The sequence below is a fragment of the Homalodisca vitripennis genome, chromosome 2 (assembly GCF_021130785.1).
Source record: "Homalodisca vitripennis isolate AUS2020 chromosome 2, UT_GWSS_2.1, whole genome shotgun sequence".
NCBI lineage: Eukaryota > Metazoa > Arthropoda > Insecta > Hemiptera > Cicadellidae > Homalodisca > Homalodisca vitripennis.
In genome coordinates, this window is record NC_060208.1 from 181,389,037 (window position 1) to 181,410,957 (window position 21,921).

Below are 21,921 nucleotides of genomic sequence, written 5' to 3' on the forward strand. Positions count from 1 at the left end.
CCATTAAATTTGAAGAGATAGTACCTCTCCTAATCATATGTGTTGTTTTACACCATTTTAACTGTATAAAACACATTAAGCACCTTAAAATCTTGAATATTATAAAAACATGTTGATGCTCTCTCTTTATTAAAAAAATCTACACTATTTTAATGTTTTACAATGACAAATATCAAAAAATTTAAGTTTATATTCTAACGCTTTTCAGACGTACAATACACTGATAAAAATTAAATACTAAATAATTTAATGTGACAAACATTGATTAAGGTTTCAAAATGTTGCCATTCACCTTGTAATAGTTTTCCTCAACCTGTTCAAGTTTGTAGAGAAAATAAAATTAATTTCAGTTGAAAAATACATTTACTCAGTACTTTAGTACTGTTTTTACAGATTATATATAATGCGTTTTTCAACCTTTTGTCAACTTCCTATTTCTACTTCCACCAAAACTAGCATAATCAAAAATTAATTTCTCTCTTAGGAGTACTCTCATTTTTTTAAACTGGATTTTGTTCTTATACAATGCAAATTGGCAAATCTCGCCTCCCTCTGTAGTGTAAAAAAATAGCTTTATTTAACTACATAGTAACAAGGAATTGCGACTATGCTGCATCCAAAATCTTAACATAATCCAAATCAGTTTCTTCTGTACTTACTTCCTCCCCTTATCTGGATCTCCAGGGAACCCTTGATGTACGTGCAGTCTCGTAGTCTCTGTGCATTGGCTATACTGTCCACATTGCCACCGGTACACTCCTTCTGGCATTTATCCACTGCCAACCAAGTACAAGATATAGATTGTGCCAACAGCTGTCAATCATGAACAGGATCATGTTGTTTTTTTTTTTTTTTTTTTTTTTTTTTTTTTTTGTTTTTTTTTTTTTATAATTTTAACTTTTATGATTGTTTGCTATACTGTTAACAAAACCTTGATTGCCAGTGATTATAAAATTTCCAAACCAGTGCTTATGTATATACTCTGAATCTACGTTATATTTGGAGTATTCTGAGTGTTTTAAAACAGATGTTGTCCTCAAGGAAAAACTTTTAAGTGTTTGAACTTCAATTCTTTTTGTCAAATTTATGATATTTGCAAACTATGGACTAAAAGACATTTATGACGGTTTTTTGGAATTTTATTTTTCCATATTATTGAAAATAATTATATATAATAATACATGGTGAATTGTGTGCAAAATGTATCTTTATTTTAATTTTTCAAAACATCTCTTGCGAATATGCTAAAAGGGCTTAGCGGTTGAGACAAAAATGTCCACCGGTTGTAGCGTACCTGGAACAAATTTAAAATAAGTTAAATAATATAGCTGAAAGAATTTTAACCTTACAAGAAGTTAAGACAAAAGACCAACATGCCTAGCCTAATATCACTTTAATTCCAAATGCAATTTAATATAATAAAACCATGTACAACTGGAAAATATGTATACTGATATCAAGGTCAAAATCTATTTATCATCTACCTAAATATCAAATCATGTAACTACAGTTTTTATATGGTCTACAATCCTTAGTAAACAACATGTGATAACAGACTTTTTAAATGTATAAATTTTTTCTTGTTGTCAACACGATAGCTGCCGTTAAGCAATTTTACTACAAATAGCACTCACTCATTCACTAAGCATTAGTTTGGGAAACATTGTTCCTAAAACAAATGTGATCGATATCGCTAGAAAGAACAACTACTAATATTTCATAATCAGTCGTTAAATAAAATAACATATCCAAATCGGGTTTTCAAATCTGATATAAATTAGAGAAGAAGAATACATTCATACTATTAAAAAAAAGTGAAAACCTTTGTGACTACCAAGCAAGAAGCTCTAAAATCTCAGTTTCAGTGGTGTCCATTATCATATAAGTTTCACAAAATATTGTCTATTTTTTATTTTGCTAAACCATTTTGAGATAGAACCCACTACAAAATTAAACTAATTGCTGTTTTTCTCATTAAAGTTTGAATTATCAATGTTTGGTTTAGTCTACAAACTCTAAACTTTAATTGAGGTTGTTTCAGTTTTTATTATGATTTAGTTTTTTTTTTTTATCCTGAGGGAAAGAGATAGATTGTCCCCCTTACTTAGTCCTAAAAGGACCTTTTGTACCTCCCTTACTTATATTTGTGTCCTCAGAATCTGAGACTTTTACAGAAGCTGATCAGATTTGAGGGCTCCTATTCTCTGATATCCTTAGGGCTGAGGAGATATGCTCCCGGGAATCTCTTCTGAATTTTTTATATGGCAAGACAATTTAGCCAAATATGCTCCGCTGATTCCTCCTCTTCTCCACTGAGTCTGCATTCATCAGTCTGGCTAAGGCCCACCCTCATAAGATGCTTCCTTAGGGGGCCATGTCCAGTCAAAATTCCTTATATCATTCTTATACCCTGATTACTCTGATCTGGAGAGATTGCCCACCCTTTAGCATAAGGAGAGATAAACATTTTAGATTGTCTTAATCCTGAGGCCCTACTCAAATTAAAGTTTCTTATCCTCTTTTCCTTATATTTTACAAAAGCTTTGCTGTTGGAGAAAGCTATCCCGCAACCTGGCTCTGGCCCCATAATGAACTCCGCTACTTTTTTGGTGACGATATCTGCTTTTTTATTTCCATGAATGCCCTCATAGCTGAGTGTTACTCTGTTATTCTTAGCCAGCTCTGCCTGAGCATTCTTGCATGCCCAGACTGCTTTCGAATCAAACAAACAGTTATCTGGTGCCAGTGCAGCCTGGCTATCAGATACTATCAAGTATTTTTCTCATTTGTATGAGTCTTATGGCGCATGATTGTATTGCCATGACTTTCACTTGGAAGACCAGTTGGCATGTTTTCCCAGGGACACTGCTAGGTAAACTACTGGTCCATATATTCCGAGTTCCGCCCTAGAGTCTCCTGGTGTGTGCGGGATGGCATAGATATAAATTTCGCAAAGTGCTCTGTGGTCTCATTCCATCGCTCAGCTAGGGTCATAGTCTTCAACTACGAGATGGAAGGAACCATACTGAATCGCTCAAGCACAGTTAAGGATTTGGGAGTTATCTTGTCCTCGTCACTGATCCCTGAACAGCATCTGTCTGCAATTACTAGGAAAGCCACTATTGCCCTCGGTTTTATATTTAGGACTTCTCGAGATGGGTTTTCACCATGGACACTTCGGGCCCTGTACGTCCAGTTGGTTTGACCAATATTGGAATACTGTTCGCCGGTATAGTCTCCCTACCTGTTGGGTCAGGTGGAACTCGTTGAAAGAATTCAGATAAGATTCATCAGGCTGATTGGGTTGAGACTTGGATTTGCCTACGACGGGGTTCCTGTTGAAGATCTGCAACGCCACTTTGGGCTCCTACCCTTGAGCACCAGACGCCAAATTGCTGACCTGATGTTCTTGAAGAAGTTTTTGTCGTCGTCTTGTGATTCCCCGAGACTTTTAGAGAGGATCAATCTTCGTTGTCCTCGACCATCTTCAAGATCTGTGCAGCTTTTCGAGAGGGAATTCCTCGCTACGAACTATACGTACAACAGTACAATACCGAGAATTCACAGGTTGGGAAATGGTCTTCCAGCGCATATTGATTTGTTCAGCATGTCCGACACATCATTCAAGAGGGAGGTCACTAAATATCTCTCTGGCGACATGTGAAACTCTGCCACTGAACGTATTTTGCTTGCTGCTTTTTTGTTTTTTTTTTAACACTTTTGTTTATATTTAATGGCATCAAACTCTGCATGTATTGTCGCGTATTTTATATTTCGCTAAATAGAAATGGTTTCTTGTGAATGTTATATATTGATTGCTATTTTCTTAACAATTTTGTTCATATATTATAATGGCATCAAAATTTGCATGTATTGTAGCATGTTTTATATTTTGCTGAATGGAAATGGTTTCTTGAGATTTTTTTATATATCAATGAACACAGGCTACGCTAATCTTTATTTTTTTTCTTTCGTATTGTATTTGCTCATATGCATATGTATTTCTTAGTAGTATATATAAGTAACTCTATAATTTATACGCTACTTTAATTAAGTTTTTTTACGGATCCACCTTCATGTTGCACTTGTTTATGAACTATATTGCTGTTGTAATTTTTCTTTTTATTCACGATGTTGATGTTATTTGGCACTTGTTTTGCTTATTTTGCTTTTGTTTGCTTTAGCATGTATGCATGTAAACTAATTATGTAAGTTGTTTTTATCAAGCCTCTTGTATTTTCATAATACCTATATCAAATGTAAAATGGTGTATACCGTATGTAAATAAATAAATAAATAGAGTCAAGGCGTGAACCATCTGTGTAAAACTTCAGGACTCCTTTTGTAGGGTAGGCCTATATTTTAATTACTTTCTCCTTTCCTTCAATAGAGATGGTATATAGTTTTACAAATGAATATTTCTTAACCATTGCTTCTGACACATTGGTTAGCATTTCAGCCTAAGGATATTCCTGCGTTATTTTTATGTGACCTTCTGAGGAGGTACCTTTGTTCCTAGAAGCTTCATTGCGCTTAGAGCGGCTGTCCTCATCACCTCCTGCCCTAGAGGAGTGTATCCTAGGACCACTTCAATTGCCAGGGTTGGGCAGGAGCTCATCGCTCCTGTAATGCTTACAAAAGCTAGCCTTTGAAGACTCTAGCCTCTTGGCAGCTGTTGTTTGTTCTACTTTCAGCCACCACACTAAACCAGCAAATGTGACCATCGGTTTTATTATTATGATTTAGTTAGTACATAGTGCAATCAAAGCACAGAATCGTATTCATTATATCACTGGATAAAAAATAAAACCGCTAAAGATCTATCAGTTCAAAATTAATCCTTTCACCAATACTTGGAATCAACAATAATTTTCAAAAACACAATTATTAACAAACTGAACATTTTACTAAGTTAGGCACTCAATGGCACTGGCAGCTAATATTTGGATGAAGTGATACAACCTTCTTACCTTGACAGAGCTTGCAGTTGTATCGGTTGCTGTTGTTGGTCTCCAGATAGCCAGCTGGGCAAGTGAGGATACATTCCCCATTGAACGGCTTCCACGGATGGTCTGGAATCAAATTCCCATCCTGTTGGTTCGCCGAGTTGGTTTGGATCACTAGTCTTGGTTTGGGCAGTGCATAACACTCTTCTTCTGAGATACACCGGCGGTTCAGATACTGCGACACCATCACAAACGTCACATGTCATTTAAGTTATATTGTTTAAGATTTCATATTGTTCTTGTGAAGAATACAGTAAAAATGGTGCCAGTACGGTCAGCTCTTAGTAACTAATTTACTGCCCTACTAAAAGTAGACTGGTTGTCGAAGTGTAGACAAGTATATAGACACTCACATATTCAACAACTATTTCAAAATACATAATTAAAAAAAGGAAAGAAAACAATAAATATTCTTCATACTAAAACCCTATTTCAAAATACCAATTGTCTCATGTTTTTATTTTTCTTTTGTATTGTTTATATTTTAACACAAAAGAAATAAAGCTACCAAAAAAACCCAATCAACAATTCAAATACCTCTCCCACTTCTACCCCAGCTTACCCTGGATGACATAATAAAGATGACAGTAGAAATTGCACAGACCCAGAAGACACAGGAAGATAACGTTAATAAGTCTTATGATTCTTTAAGCCACAGCTAGATAAAAAGACAGAGGCGATAAAAAATCAAAATGAATTCCTAAAGAAGTGTGTGGATCTGGTTAACGAGCTGGTGCAAAAGAATCCGAAATTAAATAAAAAAGTAGAAGACCTGGAAAAGCTTGTGGAAGAATTGGAGCAGTACTCAAGAAGTAATGAAGTGGAAATACACTGTATTACGGTGCAGCCTAATGAGGATGTCGTCAGGATCGTGCAGAGAGTTGAGAAGGCCCTGGACTTGACAGTTAAAGACTTTATGATAGATGCCTGTTATACAGTAGATTGGGGAGCAGAGCATGCCCCAATAACTCCCCACCTGGAATAATCCTAAAGTTTGTTGGCTGGATCGACAAAGAAGAATTCCTGGGAAAACGCTGAGTGAAAAAAAAACCTGCCTACGAGACATATCAATTTGCCAACTGTACAGGTGGAGGCATGGCAGATCAGGCGAGACAAGAACTTCCGGCATCTCTGAGTTCGAGGAGGAAAGATATCTCTTAGAAAGAAAGACGACTTTTCTGTAATCCAGATGACTTGTCATGCTAATCTCGAAAAGCTATAAATTGTCTAAGTGTCTACAAATAGCTCTTTGACAGAGTAGATAAATGTTTTAGTTCATTATATTATGAAAATTTATATAGTAGGCCTACAAATGTTTCTCTCCTTTTTTCCATTGATCTTAAGTATTGATTTTAGCTATAATAGATTTTGTTTTGTTTTGTTGTTTTGTTAAATGACCGGAATTTTACAATACTTCATCAAAATATCAGGAGCACAAGACAAAATTTTGATGTACCAATTTGAGATTTGAAGAATATAAGAAGAATTAAAAGAAGGAAGATTACTGCATTGTTCATAATATTAATAAATTTAAATTTTTTGTTTAAATTATGAAGTGATTTACACTACAATACAGGAATACAAATAACAAACATAACAAAAAGAAAAAAAATAAATAATAAACAAAGTAGCTAAAAATGGATGAATTGAAACAATCTTGCATGAATCTCACAGTCAACAGGTGAGTGCGACTTGCCAAGCCAAACTTGTTCTGTAATACCTTGAATGAGTCCTTAGGACAGGAACTCATGCAATGTCCATCTTGTAGCACTCCACGGCACGAGAAACAGTTGGTGGCGTTGTTGACGTGACATCCTCCCAAGCAGTTGTCATGACAACATGCACCTGTAGCATCACAAGCCCTGTTTCCACAGGACTCAGGACACACTGCAACATTACCACACATTCAGAGTCTCTCTAACAGTACAAGTAAGGCACAACAGTACGTGAAACGACTGATTGATGTCACATTCTATCTAGATCTTCTTTGTAACAAAAACTCTTGTGGCATCACAGCTTTTCCACAAAACTATGTACACACTGTACAACATTGACTCTCACCAGCAGTAACAATTGGATTCATGACAATACAATATGCAACATAATTTCACCCTGTTTTCTAACTACACACTGGTCCTTTGAATGTTTAATTACACTGATTTTATAATTCACACAGTAAAAAGAATTTTTTTTTATAAAAAAATAATCTAAGTTAGTTAAGTGCTCTTGAACTACTATTGTTACCTATACAAAAAAGCAATTATTCTCTTGTCGGTAAAACTTAATTTGCCAAAGTTAACTGACATTAAAGTCTATGCATCGGTGCTGACATTATCAAACAAATAAATTAACAACAAATAATTTTCCCTGGGGTAATGTGTAGGTGTGGTCAGGACGGCTTTTGATGACCTTCACCAATACTTGAAGGTGAACCGAGAATGTAAACAAGTTACATCAACCATTTAGCTGATTTTACTGTTTTTTGTTTTGTTTTATTATTATTTTTTGTGTTTATTCTAGTAAATAGAATGTAAATAAAATAAAATAAATTTTAAAGTTACTGCAAATAGTCTTTAAAATCATTGACTCACCAAATAACACCTTTGAAAAATGTTCTTATAGCACCAATATCTCACTGTTCATTACATAATTTATCCAATTAATTCACTTAGAACGGGAATATTTGCAATATTTAAAAGTTTTTTTTTCACTCAATCAAGTGAACTTAATCTTTTTTGTCTTACTCAAGGACCATGACTGCACACTGAGAATCTTGTGAATAAAGGCATCTACAAGTGTTTCAATAGACATGAATATGATTTTTACACTTAGCACTTGGGAACAGTGATACTATCAATATTGTTAATCTTTCTCTTCCAAATCAATGAAAGTATTGGCCACCACCATAACTTTTGTTTAGAGACAACCCTAACGAAACAATACACAAAAATGTGAAATCTTCAGGGCAAGCATAGTTTAAGGATTTGTACCTCAGTCCTAGAGAGCAATAAAGGGAAGTGATGTTTCCAAGTACAATCAGTCTCTCATTACTTTTTCTCAAGATTAGATTTGAGAGGCTGGTGGATATCCGGAAATGAATGCAACACAGAAGTCCTACGTGAAGATCAGCATGCCTAGCAACTAGAAAAGTTATGTGACACTAATCTTCAAGAACTAGTTATTATGATTGAGAACTCTCTTGCATGTAGGACAGGGATGCAACACAGAAATCCTACGTGAAGATCAACATACCTAGCAACTGGAGAAGTTAAGTGAGACTAATCTTCACCAACTCTCTTGCATGTAGGAAAATTACAGTAGGGGGTTTCAAGCTGCTGAATAGGCATTGACATACTCATACACTTTCAAGATTCCAGCGATCTAGGAGAAGACACATGGATCCTAAGGCTTGCAGATGGACAAGTTCCAATCTACAGGTATAGTTATGAACTAAACTCCTGGAGGCTACAGTTTAAATAACTACAATTATAGAATGTCCAGGGGTGGGGGGGAAGTTTTTTATGAATACTTCTTTGGAACCTACTTGTTGATAGTCTTTTCAAAGTTTCCAGTGAGAATAATATCCAGAGCCACCATGCGAACCTAAAGATAGGAACCATTTTTGGGATATTCAAACATCATTGAATTAAATCAACTTGTGCATTCATCCCAGGACAGGCAATATCACAAGTCTGCCAAGAATAAAATGTTATCGCAACATATTTAAGCTGATTTGGAATGTCTTAAATAAATGGTTAAATTCCACTCTTTATCTTGCATGTACAGTATGGGTATGACGCTATATGAAATAAATTAAGAAACCACTACAGACTGAATACTTAAAAAATTTGCAAAGCTGTTGTTCTCAATCTATACAGTAGACTCTTGACAATCTGACCAGAACACAGTCGGGATACAGAAGACTAGAAGAAGTATCATTACAAAACTGCTTAATAACCCATTAAACAAGACTGTAATAAGGTAACGACGGTTTAAATGGGTAAAGAAAATCTCGTTTGTTTGTCAATTTGTCAAAATATGTTCATTTTTCAAAATATTATAAATATGCAATTCTTATTCTTCAAGTAATAACTCAATTTTCAGCTACAGTAAAAGTTACATGCTTATGTTTTTTAGTTAAATGTTGGCCAGTAGTAAACACAGTGGACAGGTTACACAATCAATACACTACAGCGTAAATGAAATGAAAACAAAACATACACAGCAGAAAAAACTGTATACCGTACTACTACTGTAAAATCTGAAGAATCGTGATAAAATTGCATTATTAACTGCGAAAGTCCCTCAAAAAATGGGTAATCACCAACGTTGCATACATGCTCTCTCTCTCTCTCACGAGAAATATTGCCTGCCACCGGGGCATTGTCAGATTATAGAATGCATATTGGGAAAAACTGAATTCTATGAATTTAGATGAACTATGATTTACCTATTGCCAAAAGCTCAAAAGTAGTAAAAACAACCAATTTATATTCCTTGATCAAGTACAAAATAATTACTGTTTTATAGAAAAATTCAAAAGTCACAAGGTTCTTACGACTTTTTGCTCAGTATTAAAAATAGCTGAAACAGAAATAATTCACAAACATGAACTGTTGTTATCATAAAATATTTAATCAAGTCATAGTGCCTAAGGGCATATTCAAGGCATAAATACCTAAACAACAATAGTAATTATTGTACCAATCTTATTATAATTGTGTGACTTAATTGTTCTTTTAAGCATACATGTATACAAACGATTGAATAAAGGATGATTCACTGAAAGACATAATCAAAAAATGTATCAGTAACTAATACAATACGTAGAAATACAAATTACCTTTCTGGCAATGCTGTGGACTCCAACAAAGATGATTGTCTTGTGACCCAACCATCAACGGGCAATCTCTTGGGCATATGGGACACTCGTTCTCTCTCTTGTTGTTCTGTAACCACCATGTTTTATATATAACAGACATACCATATATGATTCTTTATAAATTAAATACTTAAATCGTTGTGTACACGGTGTATAATGCATACAACTTATCCACTATGCAATACTTGTTGTGACTTACACAAATTTAAGTTTTTCATCATTTGAAACTTGATATTTGGTGGTCTTTGTTTTCAAGAATTATTTTTCATTTGGTGGTCTTTGTTTTCAAGAATTATTTTTCCTAAGATTTTTTATTAAATTTTATAATTTTTATAGATATAAATTTAAAAATTTACTAACTGGGCTACAATGCTTATTATTTAAACACAAACTAATACTTCGATATGATGCGAACTTATATATATATATATATATGAAGTGAGTTTGCATATGTACGCAAATAAGTAAAAACAAGTGTTTATAAAATGCTAACAAACAAATACAACTTATATAACAAACTTTTGTTGTATAAAAAAAATAATTCAATGAACATGTGAAAATACAAGGCTACTTTGTCAACCAAAAGCAAATTTACAAAAATAAATTATACTTAATTTTTTCATACAAATTTTTAATACACTAAAAAAATAAAACATGCACTAAACAACTTTTAAAACTATCTTTATCTTCATAGAGTAAGTACCCGAATAAAGTGCATCTGGCCCTTCTTCCCTTCGAGGTCTGAACTCTGTGACTGCTTTGCGATTAGGTCCCAGTCTATGGTATCAATATAACAGAGCATCGGGTTCTTGACAAAGTACACTCCTCCTCTTAGAATGTCGGTGAGAGAAGACAAACCCAACTCCTGTTAAAGACAGATCAAATTGAGAATTTTTCTTATTAGGTATAATTATTATCCATTATTTCTACTATAAATCCTCCAAAATTAATATTAGAGCTAAAAAAATACTGATTATTTTACCTTCGTTCTATAATGCTTCAAAATCAATATTACAGCTATTTAAAAAATACAAAATACTGACTATAACATTACTGGTTGTCTTATATTTTTTCTGCGATTCTTCAAGATCAATAATAGAAGTATTTCAAATATTCTGACCATGAAATTATTAATTATTTTATCTTATTATACCACAGTAAATTTTTGAGGACAAGAGTTCTACCTTTGATTGTATTAGTTAGACAAGAGATAACTTGTATTAAAGAGAACTACAAATTGAGGTGCGGTAAAGTGAGCACTCTGATTGCTCTCTGAAGGGAGTTGTCAGGAAATATTTTAATTCTAACATTCAAAATTATGTTGCAGCCCTAACATAGACCCTCAGAACTAAATGAAATAATCCCCCGAACCTCACCCTCAACATGTCATTGGTATGAATGATTTATCTCCTGTGACATTAATACAATCAAAGGTTCTACTAACTATTATGTAGTTAATTCTTTTCAGAGTTTGTTATTTTTATGCTTCTGCTCAGGAAAGTTATATAGTATAGAGTTTTCATTTTCAGCCTCATTACCTCATTGGCTCATACAATTTGTTTCCAAGATCAAAAAGAGCCTTTAAAAACGTATCATTTGGCATTTTTAAACTCAATTGTTAACATATCATTTCAACTAATACTATCGTGTCTAACAATTGTTTGTGTGAAATTCCTAATATTTTGATGATTAATACTGAAAGAAAAATCACATATGGTACACTTCACGTATTTCTTATATGTAATAAAAGATTCCATATGTGATTTTTCATCAATTTAGTACAAATCGCTTCACTGTGTCCATGTTATACAACTTATCCATCACACAACGCTTGTGACATACATATGAAAATAAACTTATTTCAAAAATATCAATTCATAAAATGCTGGGTTGTGTTCTTATACAATCTTAATTTGTTCTCACCTCCTGTATTGTCTTTCATCTTAAATTTTAAGATCATATTAACAGTGTATGTGATTTTGTTTTGTATCATTAAATAAATACAATTTGATATATGAAAAATATCACCTTACAACCATCTATAAGCCTACACAATAACAACCAGACTGTAATGTCGAATAATGGCTGACTAAATAGAACAGTCTACCTTGCTCAGTGTATTACGTTTATAAAACATTACTGATCTGTTTTATCACAAACGTTTAATGCAATTAAAATGTTCACCGTATATAACTTTGAAGGAAACTGAGTGAGTAGTTCTCTACTGGTTCCAGACCAAGTTTTATATAGGCTAACCAACTTGATACAGCCCTCCTCATCACAATGAAGTAAGTGGACACGGAAAATATTAGACTTCACTGAGTTAAGATGGTCGCCTTAAAATCGGACTCATAGGATTTTTACGTCAGTAATTTTGCTCGTTAAAGCACTGTCTTGTGAATCCAGTGATTAATTTTCCAAAATAAACACTGAAAATTTGTTACATAAAATTTTGTAATTGTGTTTTTAGCTAACATTATTCACAATTACGCAATTTTAACATTGCAATTCCGATCACTGGATTCCCTTTTTACATATATAAACAAAATACTTTTTGTTTCGTCAGATTACCTCTGTTAGGTACGTCAGGAAGATCGTTTGAAATTAACATTGGATATATGGAACTAAACTCATGATCCTCAAGGAGTACTGCACCCTCTTAATTATCTAGAGTTAAACATATTGAAGAGTACAACAGTCTGGTTATAATAAGACATGAGAAGTTGGTACAAATGTTGCATGATTTTACGAGGAGACATCGCATACTTTAACCCATATATTTACAGGCATTAAAGGCTTTTTTATGATCAAAGCGAGTTAAGTAATTTTTCCTCCATTTCATGAATGATTTATTTATGGACTTTCAGTATTAAGCGGACCACAGACAAGCTTTCTTCACTAGAAGTGTTATTGCTCTGTTTATTCTGGCTAGACAATAATCAACACAGATAGAGTATGAGAAAACAACTTGTCACCAGAGGAAAAACAAGTTGTTTCTCTTATTCATTACACAAAGTTGGTCTCACAGTCCATGTTGTAGTATTGAACTTTGTATGTAAACCAAGATATAAAACTCGTACTACTTATGTCATAAAATTAAAAAAACCAATATAATTTTCATTTGATAAACAAAAATATAACTCAATTTTGAGTAGGACAGCTGTAATTTATATTTTATGATATTGTGTGTGTGTGTGTGCCCACACGTGTGTGTGTGCGCACGCGTGTGTGTGCGAGTGTGTGTGTGGTGAATTACATACATCTTGATGTTTGGCCAAAAAGAGGTAAAAATAGTTTGAAAGCCAAAATGGCAGTGTTGCATAAAACCTGATTTTAACACTAGTAGGAATAATAATTTTGGGGTAACATGAGTAGAAAAATAGGTTTTGCAAATATAATTGTGTATGTGTGTGTATTCAAGGGCATTGGTGGGAGACGTAATAGACATACTAAATTGGGCAAGTGGGTATATTTTCAATTTTTTTAATTTATGTAAAGAAATCAAATAGGTAGATTTTTTAAATAGCTCTAATATTCTGATTAACTTTTTCTATTCATAGTTCCTTAGAATACTTTACAATGATACAAAACACGTCCCCATCTACATTCAAGTCAAAAAGATAAATATTAAATTTTGAATAAAAATATAATTTAAACTTTTAGAAATACAAAAAGATTGTATAATGTTAATGGATAAATCTATACAATCTTACACAAGACATCTGTGTGGCTTAATTAGCTAAAGCAGATTAAGTAAAGATTTGCTGACAACAGATGTTTAGAACTCAACATGCATTCTACGCTGAATGAATGAACCCATTTAAAAGTTATCAGTAACAAGTTTATTAACTACAACTGATCCATTGATTGTGGGGAATTCGTAGTAACCTACACTGGGTTATCTGTGGACGTAAAACTATCTGAGGTTACATTATCAGTCTTGTCTGAGTACATTAAGAGTTTTTAAACAAATCTACTTTCTTCTTTTTACTGTTATTCAATTGAACACATAAATTTGTAATTTCCAAATTCAATAAAGTCACAGACTAAAATTAATATATTTATAAGACTCATAAGATATTGTGTCATTACATACTTCAATGAGCAACTGAAGGTAGACTACTGGTACTACTGGTTTCTGTATAATTGTGTAATTCAACATAGTAATTATTTTAATACCGTTGATAGGTTTTATGGGGTTGCTACCTGGAATTCTCCTAAGTACTAATTTGTTTTAAGTGGCAGCAGTCAAAACTTATCTATAGATAAAGAGTATAGTTAAAAACACAAGTATTTTGACTATTTTGCTAAATAGCTGTATATAATTAGTTATAGTTAAGCCTGAGGAGACCTGGAGAGAAATTTAATATCAAACTCATCCATCCAGGAAACATCCTTTCATAAAATAGCATCGGATATGAATTTTGAGTTTAGCTTCAGTTCACCATCCTCTTAATACAGTCCTGACGGTGTCACAGACTTGATTCCAGGAACCTCGAGTCATGTTCGTCTGAAGAGATCAGAAAAAAGTCAGAGATGATGACTCTTTACATCGTTTTGACATCAGAGACACCTAGATGCTGAATAAGGCGAACTGGAGCTAAACTCAAAATTCACAATTAATTAATCCTTCCCACCTTAGCTACTTTATATGTAAAATAGTATTTTCTGTAAAATAGTATCCTTCATTAACTAATAGAGATATAAATGTAATGTAAATTAAAATAGTTAAGTAGTATGGAATTAATTTTTCTACGTTTCAAACAATAACAACTGAATTGACAATTACGTGCTGTAACTAATTGATTTTCACTCTTTATTTTTATACAGCCAATAGTATATAACACAGGCTCTTGAAAGTATAAACAGAAATGTTTTTATTTTTTCAACAACATTTTATATTTTATTTACAATCTGTTCAATTTGAGAACAATAAATACATATTATATACAGAAACAACATTAACAATTAGAATTGAGTTAGATGTTACCATTGTTAACACTAACATAATTAATTCAAGAACCTAAAAGGTAGATCCAGGATAGCAGTTCGGTGAGTCTGTACATTTAGAATTATCAAGTAGGCAAGGTGGTTTGGGTGATCTTCTAATCTTGAAAGATAAATGCGACTGAATTTGGTTATTTCTTTTTTGACTGTTGGGGTGTTCAAATCCTGATGTAACATTTTAAGGGATTGGGTGTGAAACTTAAAATGTTAAGTCGGAAAAAATTTTCAGAAATGTAACTACGTGAACCTTGCAAATTGAATTTCAGTATAGAGAATCCAAATTAAAATGATGCTATCAGTGGCCTAATCCAGTTGATGTAGTATTCACTACTTATCAGAGATCACAATACAGTTGCTCTGAGAATGGGTGACAGTTATAACTCACCTGCGTGCAAATAAAATTTAGTTAAACTTAATATTACATGTCCTATTCCTAAATCCTCTTAAATGTAACCTTGACTAATAAAACGAGCTTTTCTTCTTTACACTTTTGATGTACAGGAAGAAATGTTCCAGTATTTCTCTTTAGATTCTACACTATCTAAATTGTTCTATACAATTAATTTGGTGTGAACAACACACAGGGTGATCACAACTCAAGGTGGCCACCATTGTGATCTTAGAAAGTATTCATTTTACAGCAAACTTTAAATTGGGAACTTTACCTTTTTTTTCGTTCTTTTAGGGCAAGAAGCTTATAAATTGTACTTAGTCCTGTAAGAACCTTTGCGCTGCTTCCGGAGTGATAGGATATTCAGGATGGGTAAGGTTAGGGAGTAGGGGCCGCTTCCTATCGAGATCCATGAGGAAGAATTAGGGCACTACATCTCAAAGTCATCCCTGAAGAAGGGGAGGCCGGCTCTGAACCAGCCTCTCCAGTCAAAGTAGGCAGGGGGTGGCACACCCTTGTTGAGGTTATCAAGAACCTCTGAGGTAAGGGAACAAACCCCACCAACTCCAACAGTCATCTCCCACAGTAGACTAGACCTATCGAATTGGCCATGAACCCCAGAATCTCAACATTTGCAGTTAGTGATGTGCCGCTACTGGACATCCATACGGTTGCCCAGATTAAAGTGGCACATCGGTTTTTGCTGTGCCCAGTGGTGGGTTCAACTGGTAGGTATAAACCAGCCAGAAGTGATCCTTGCTGGGTAGAACTTTACCTTAGTTTTTATGCTTTCGGCAATTACATGCATACAATTTTTAAATTCGGTTGCCATATCCCAATATGGCGGTCAACTTTGAAGTCATAATTAAGTCATCATAAATATCTACTTTTAACACTGTTATTTAAGTACTTACTTTATTCCATTACTTTTTAGTATAAAATAAAATATTTTGTAACGATTTCAACAGTTTTATAATATTCTATAGCAAAAAATATTGCACTCTAAACTAAAGCGTTTTGTTTGCAAATGGTAAAACATGCATCTTAATAAATGTAGAATACAGAAGAATTTCCTAAACTTTCAGCGCTCATATTAACTAAACAGTTAAGTGTATCAAAATAATACTAGGAATAAAAAACGTCTTAGAACTGCAGGTTAAATCCAAATACGGCAGAAGAAACAGGGAGAAATTTCAAACTTGACCACAATATTTGAAAATGGCAAAGTAATTTAAACATTTTAATTACGTAGTTGTAATAAGCATAAAATATTAGTCCCCAATTTAAAGTTTGTTGTAAAATTAATGATGCCAGAAATCCTAATTGTAATCACCTTAAGTTGGTCATACTGTATACTAATTTTAATCACCTTAAGTTGGTCATACTGTATACAATGATTTTATACAGAAAAACAAGAGAAATCTATGAAGTTTAATAGATAAAGCTAATAAGCACGAAATTACCTGCAGATGAAGCATCTCAAAGACGACAAGGGCATAGTCGGAAAAGAGTTCATTTCCACGGATGACGCTGAGGTTCGGGAACAGTTTAGCAAGGGAGCGCAGGCCGTGCACTCGGTACAGCAAGATGTAACCGGTTACCTCTCGTAGTTCTGGGAACGTCAAGTTATCATACTCGTTGGGATCAGCCCTGTCAATCAGCACGATCTGCAGGAACCCTTCTATCACTTGGCATCCTTCAAGCTGATTGAACTGTTCCACGGAGTTGCGGATGTCCAGGCTCCGGCACACTGCAAAAACAAGTCATTGTCAGCTTCAACATCACTTCAATATTGAGCTCCTAATGATAATTGCCTGAAATCCTTCATCGACCTCGTATACAGCTAGCTTCTAATGACCTCACAATACCATTTATCACCTCAACATTTGCTACTCAAAACCGTACCTTACTGCACTATAGAGTTTGTGGCTACTGTGTCTCGTATAACCATTCCTTTATTCCAGCAACAATGGAATACTCAGTGATTCAGGTCTGGACGCACCTGCTCTGTTTAGTGCAGTGCTGAAAATATCAATATATTCCAATCATTTACAATCCATACATAACTCAGAGGTCAGAGTGAAAAAGAAAATAATACCTTCAAAGTACGAGCTACTAAAAACAAAGAGACTGTATTATCATTTAGGAGACATAACAACTATATTGGTCGTATTCGGTATTTATAAAAAATTGTAAACTTGTAGAAAATAACACTTTTTTGTACTAATAATTATATATAATACAAATAGTTTATGTAAAACATTTTATATAAATACGAGTTGATGAATTAGTGAAAATATGACTTAATAATTTTTCTGTCTCAGTCAGAAGAAATATGTGGATTTTGTGGCAGGTGAAATACGAATGTGGTTATTTTGGAAATAAAGGATAGCTACTTTAGTACAAAACTCAATTTTTTCCGGTCTAATAATTAATGGAATTGTGAATTTTCATTTGAAAAACCGTCATATTTTGAAAGATGAAACAGTATTCCAAGCTGGCTAATGAGCTTACCCAATATTGAGCTTACACTATAATTCAATTTTGTACTTACTTTCAACTGATTTAGAGGTTTTTGGGATACTTATTGTTTCACAAGCCACGTTTTGTATAGCACAAAACAACACTAATAGATTGATGATATAATGAAAGCATCTTTAAAAAGAGGTTATACAAGAAGACTATTAAAGGACATGCTTAATCCAAAGAAAAAACAACACAATTCTACATTATTGTAAGCAGTGATCCAAAATAATTAATAATCCAGGAGTTTAATGGAGTAAATTAATAATAAACTGCATACATCATTATCAGAGAGATTTAATATGTTACAAATTTCTAGTGATTATTTCAAACTAACAGTAATTTTTGGAAGGCCCCAAAATGCTAAAAGATTTATTGGTCAAATCTAAATTATCAATTAAAAATACTAAACATTAAAAATATTACTTTTCAGATTTTGGTTTGTAAAAATGTATCAATTCATCTAAATTTACCAGGAGCAAAACAAGAAAGGCATGGGCAACTTGTCTTGTAAACCTAAAATTGTATTTTACCAAAATCAATGTACCTATTGTCTAGCAGATCAACTACAGGTACTTGGAAGACAAAAATGGCAGGTCATAAATACAACAAAAATCATTACTTAGAGAAAGTGTAAGAATCGTTACTAAAATAAATATTAATTAATAAAGATTACTTTGAAAATATTCTGTAAAACCCATTCAGCAAATGCATCAATACTGAAATCCTATCTCAGAACACTTGAGCAAGCACACCATTTGCATTATACAGTAAAATCCCACATAGTACTCAACATCAGATAACTTACCCAAAAAAGCCAAAATTGCATTTGACCAAATGTTGAAGAAATACTTTGCTCATATCATCTATATTCACTGTGTGTTTATTTTTGTTTCAATTATTTTCTTTTCTAATACATAAATTATTCATACAATGTAACTGAAGTTGCTTTTTACCTAAGTATTATAGTACTAATGATAAAAATCATGTGGTTTGTACAATTATTTATTAGAAGAAATAGTTTCCTTGAAATAGTTATATGTGTGAGTGTGTATTTATAAAAGAAGCTACTAGACCAAGATGTGCTACCACCGCGAAAACAATTGCAACAAGGCAACTTCTCACACAAAATCCAATTAAAATCTAAAAATAATAGTCTACTATGAGAAAAAAGAAAATGGTACAGGTATATATTAGAGTTACAGTATACAGTTGATATAAATAACCATTATTATTAGGAAATAAAAATATTTAATAGCATTTAATATTTTAAACAATTTTATGATTATATATTAAATTAAATTGTTGGATGACAAATTCTTTACAATTTGCAGAACATAATACTAAATACCCAAGTAAAGGTTTGGCCCTAGGTAAGTGACCTAGTTGTGTTCACCCTCTTGACATGCATATTGCAAACATGATGACTGGGTATGTTCCCTATTGCAAACATGATGACTGGGTATGTTCCCTATTGCAAACATGATGACTGGGTATGTTCCCTTTTGCAAACATGATGACTGGGTACGTTCCCTAAGTTTTCCATAAGGTAAATGTTGAGTTTCTGAACTCCCAACATTTTCCATACCATACAATAAGTTACATAGCCAATTCTGTCCACTGCTCCTGCCAAGTTCGACGTAGCTAAGTGAGTTTCTATTCTTCGCTCCTCATCCAATTCCTCTTCGTATTATCTTTATACAAGAATTCTGTATAAAAATCCCAAAAAATATTAATTCTCACGCCTAATCGCATTCTGTCAAAAACACTACAACAACGCCTGCCGCACTCTGTATGAACGATAGATTTTGTATCGATTCACTCCTATTGTCACTCCGCAACTTAAACTAAATGGATTTGCAAAATTCTCCATCCATGCATAAAATAACTAAGTCATGGTTGGAGACGTCAGTTCTTTGACCACAATATGTATAAGAAGCCAAAATGTCGAACGTTTCTCTCTAAAGACTGATCACGGGTTAATGAGAAAAATCTCACAATTCAATTAAAAATAACCTGAGCCGAGTATCCGACCAGTGCGTCTTGTGCCCTTCCTATTGCAGACACCTGACTTCGTAAAGAATGAATAATACCGTATTATACGAAGTGTGAATATGATGTAATGCACATATCGGTTAAACACATCATTAGGTCACGTGATCATGAGACAGCATTATTTGAATACTCCATTGAGGATAACAATCAGCAATCGGGAATTTGCATCTGGAGCGGGCCCGGAACCACCATGAATCGATCTCGACTTTACCACAGGATCCCGACCACCCGCGTGCAGAAATGATCCAGTGCCGTGACTACTGGGGGGGAGTGGGGCGGGGGCGGTAACGGTAACGGGACAGGCCGTGCTGTAGGCAAGGACACCGTCTAGACATACCCAGCACGGCCCCCGTTATTGCATGTACTGTACTACTCCACGGCTCACTACGCAGTTAGCGTCATCATCGCTTAATATTGACACAAGCCGCCGCGCCGCGCCGCGCCGATAAGTCACCGACCAGCCAATTGCCCTTTAAATGCCGAGTCATCTCTTACATCAGCATCGCCACAGTGAATTCCTCAAATACCTGCAAAATAATTATGCGCACAATATAAACAGAAACGTGTGAAACTCCAAATTAACGTATTGCTCCGCAGTTTTGTTGCGCTGTCTGCAACAGTTCCCTGGTAACCTTTAGCAAGTGGCACAGCTCGAGACCGAGCATAGCATTTTGATCTGTAGCCAATCATGTGGCGCTTTACCTGACCGTGACAGGCATGTTGATCATCGCCACAGCTCGAAACATTACCCGCATCGCAAAATATTTCATATCTCTCGAGTTTCACTCCAAACCCCATTCAACAACAAAATGTGGAAAGCAATCAGTGTATATCGTGGGACATTGTATATTCACGCTCCGACATTTTTAACAATGATGTGACAAAATAAGACAGCATACGTTTTTAGACATTGCAACTACAATACACGTGTAAACAACAATCTCTATATTGTATGGCACCATACACGTGTCGTTTGAAGCGTCCACTTACTGCGTGCAACAATATGTGGTAATGTGACGTGAAAATGTGTACGAGTATATCCTGCTATCTATCTCTCCTGAACTAGTTAAATCAGGTGTAACAGAAACGAGTATTATACCGCACACATTGAAATTAATTCACAAAGTACGCAGTTACTTGCTCAACTGTAGATTACCATATAAACGATATCGTTGAAGAGGTTGAGCTTAGAGGGACTCGACAAAAGACGGCATTCACGCGAATTATACAAACACTGTTTTTCCTTATCGTTTATTAGAATTCCTGACGGTTTTCCATTTGTGTGACGCTGCTGCGAGACGAGAGCGGCGATACAAAAGCCGATGACGAGTGTAGTAGTGGTGACAGGGTCTGTGTGATGACAGGGGATGGAAGGGTGGGCATCATATTATCAATTATTTTTGTGACATGCTGATGTGCTGTGCGTGCCGACGGCGCTGACATTCAGTTTGTCGTACCTGTTTAATCGTTCCATACTGTCCGTGCACATTTTTACAAACAACTATGTCGGGGTATTTCACTCATAGAATACACCTACAACAGATAAATCCTAAGATTATTATTTGTAAGTTAGCTCTTTCCTCTAGAAAGAGATCCTTATGATCACGTGCCACTAATGGACAACCTCACGTTGTAATCTGAAAGACTTTTTAATATTCGCTACTTGATCGATATTCGCTCATTGATCAATGAGCTATACAGATGAAAAAGAACGGTCATATGATCAACCGGAGGTAGACTCCCATCGGCAAACAGTAAGGAAGGAGAAGGGGATAAAGAAATGTCCACTGAAAGTACCTGTCTCTCGGTCATATCGTGTATAAGAATCAAAGATGACCATCCATTGACTGGTCCTCACCGACGGTCAACAACCTTCCACTCCGCGTGGGCATGCACTCTCAGACCATTCCGGCCGGTCTGCATTTAATTTCCATAGATCGTAAGGATTTCGATTAACGGAATACTAATTAACCGGCTCTCCTCAGTCGTGTTGTAATCCACTCGCTTATTGGAGACAAAGAATTTGGGAGATTTGAGCCGATTAGGTTTGACCGCTG

General features: G+C 34.4%; 1 protein-coding gene across 3 annotated transcripts in view; it reads right to left on the minus strand.

The window, feature by feature from the left end:
• The window catches only part of LOC124355122 (insulin-like peptide receptor), a 300,892-nt gene that overhangs the window by 44,641 nt on the left and 234,330 nt on the right, over positions 1–21,921 (minus strand). For all 3 annotated transcript variants that reach the window (XM_046806083.1, XM_046806084.1, XM_046806082.1), the window contains exons 3-8: positions 16,750–17,036; positions 10,592–10,753; positions 9,850–9,955; positions 6,727–6,893; positions 4,971–5,181; positions 660–776 (exon numbers count right to left, since the gene is read on the minus strand). In XM_046806083.1, coding sequence (XP_046662039.1) covers positions 660–776; positions 4,971–5,181; positions 6,727–6,893; positions 9,850–9,955; positions 10,592–10,753; positions 16,750–17,036 — 1,050 coding nt within the window. The remainder of the gene's footprint in view (positions 1–659; positions 777–4,970; positions 5,182–6,726; positions 6,894–9,849; positions 9,956–10,591; positions 10,754–16,749; positions 17,037–21,921) is intronic.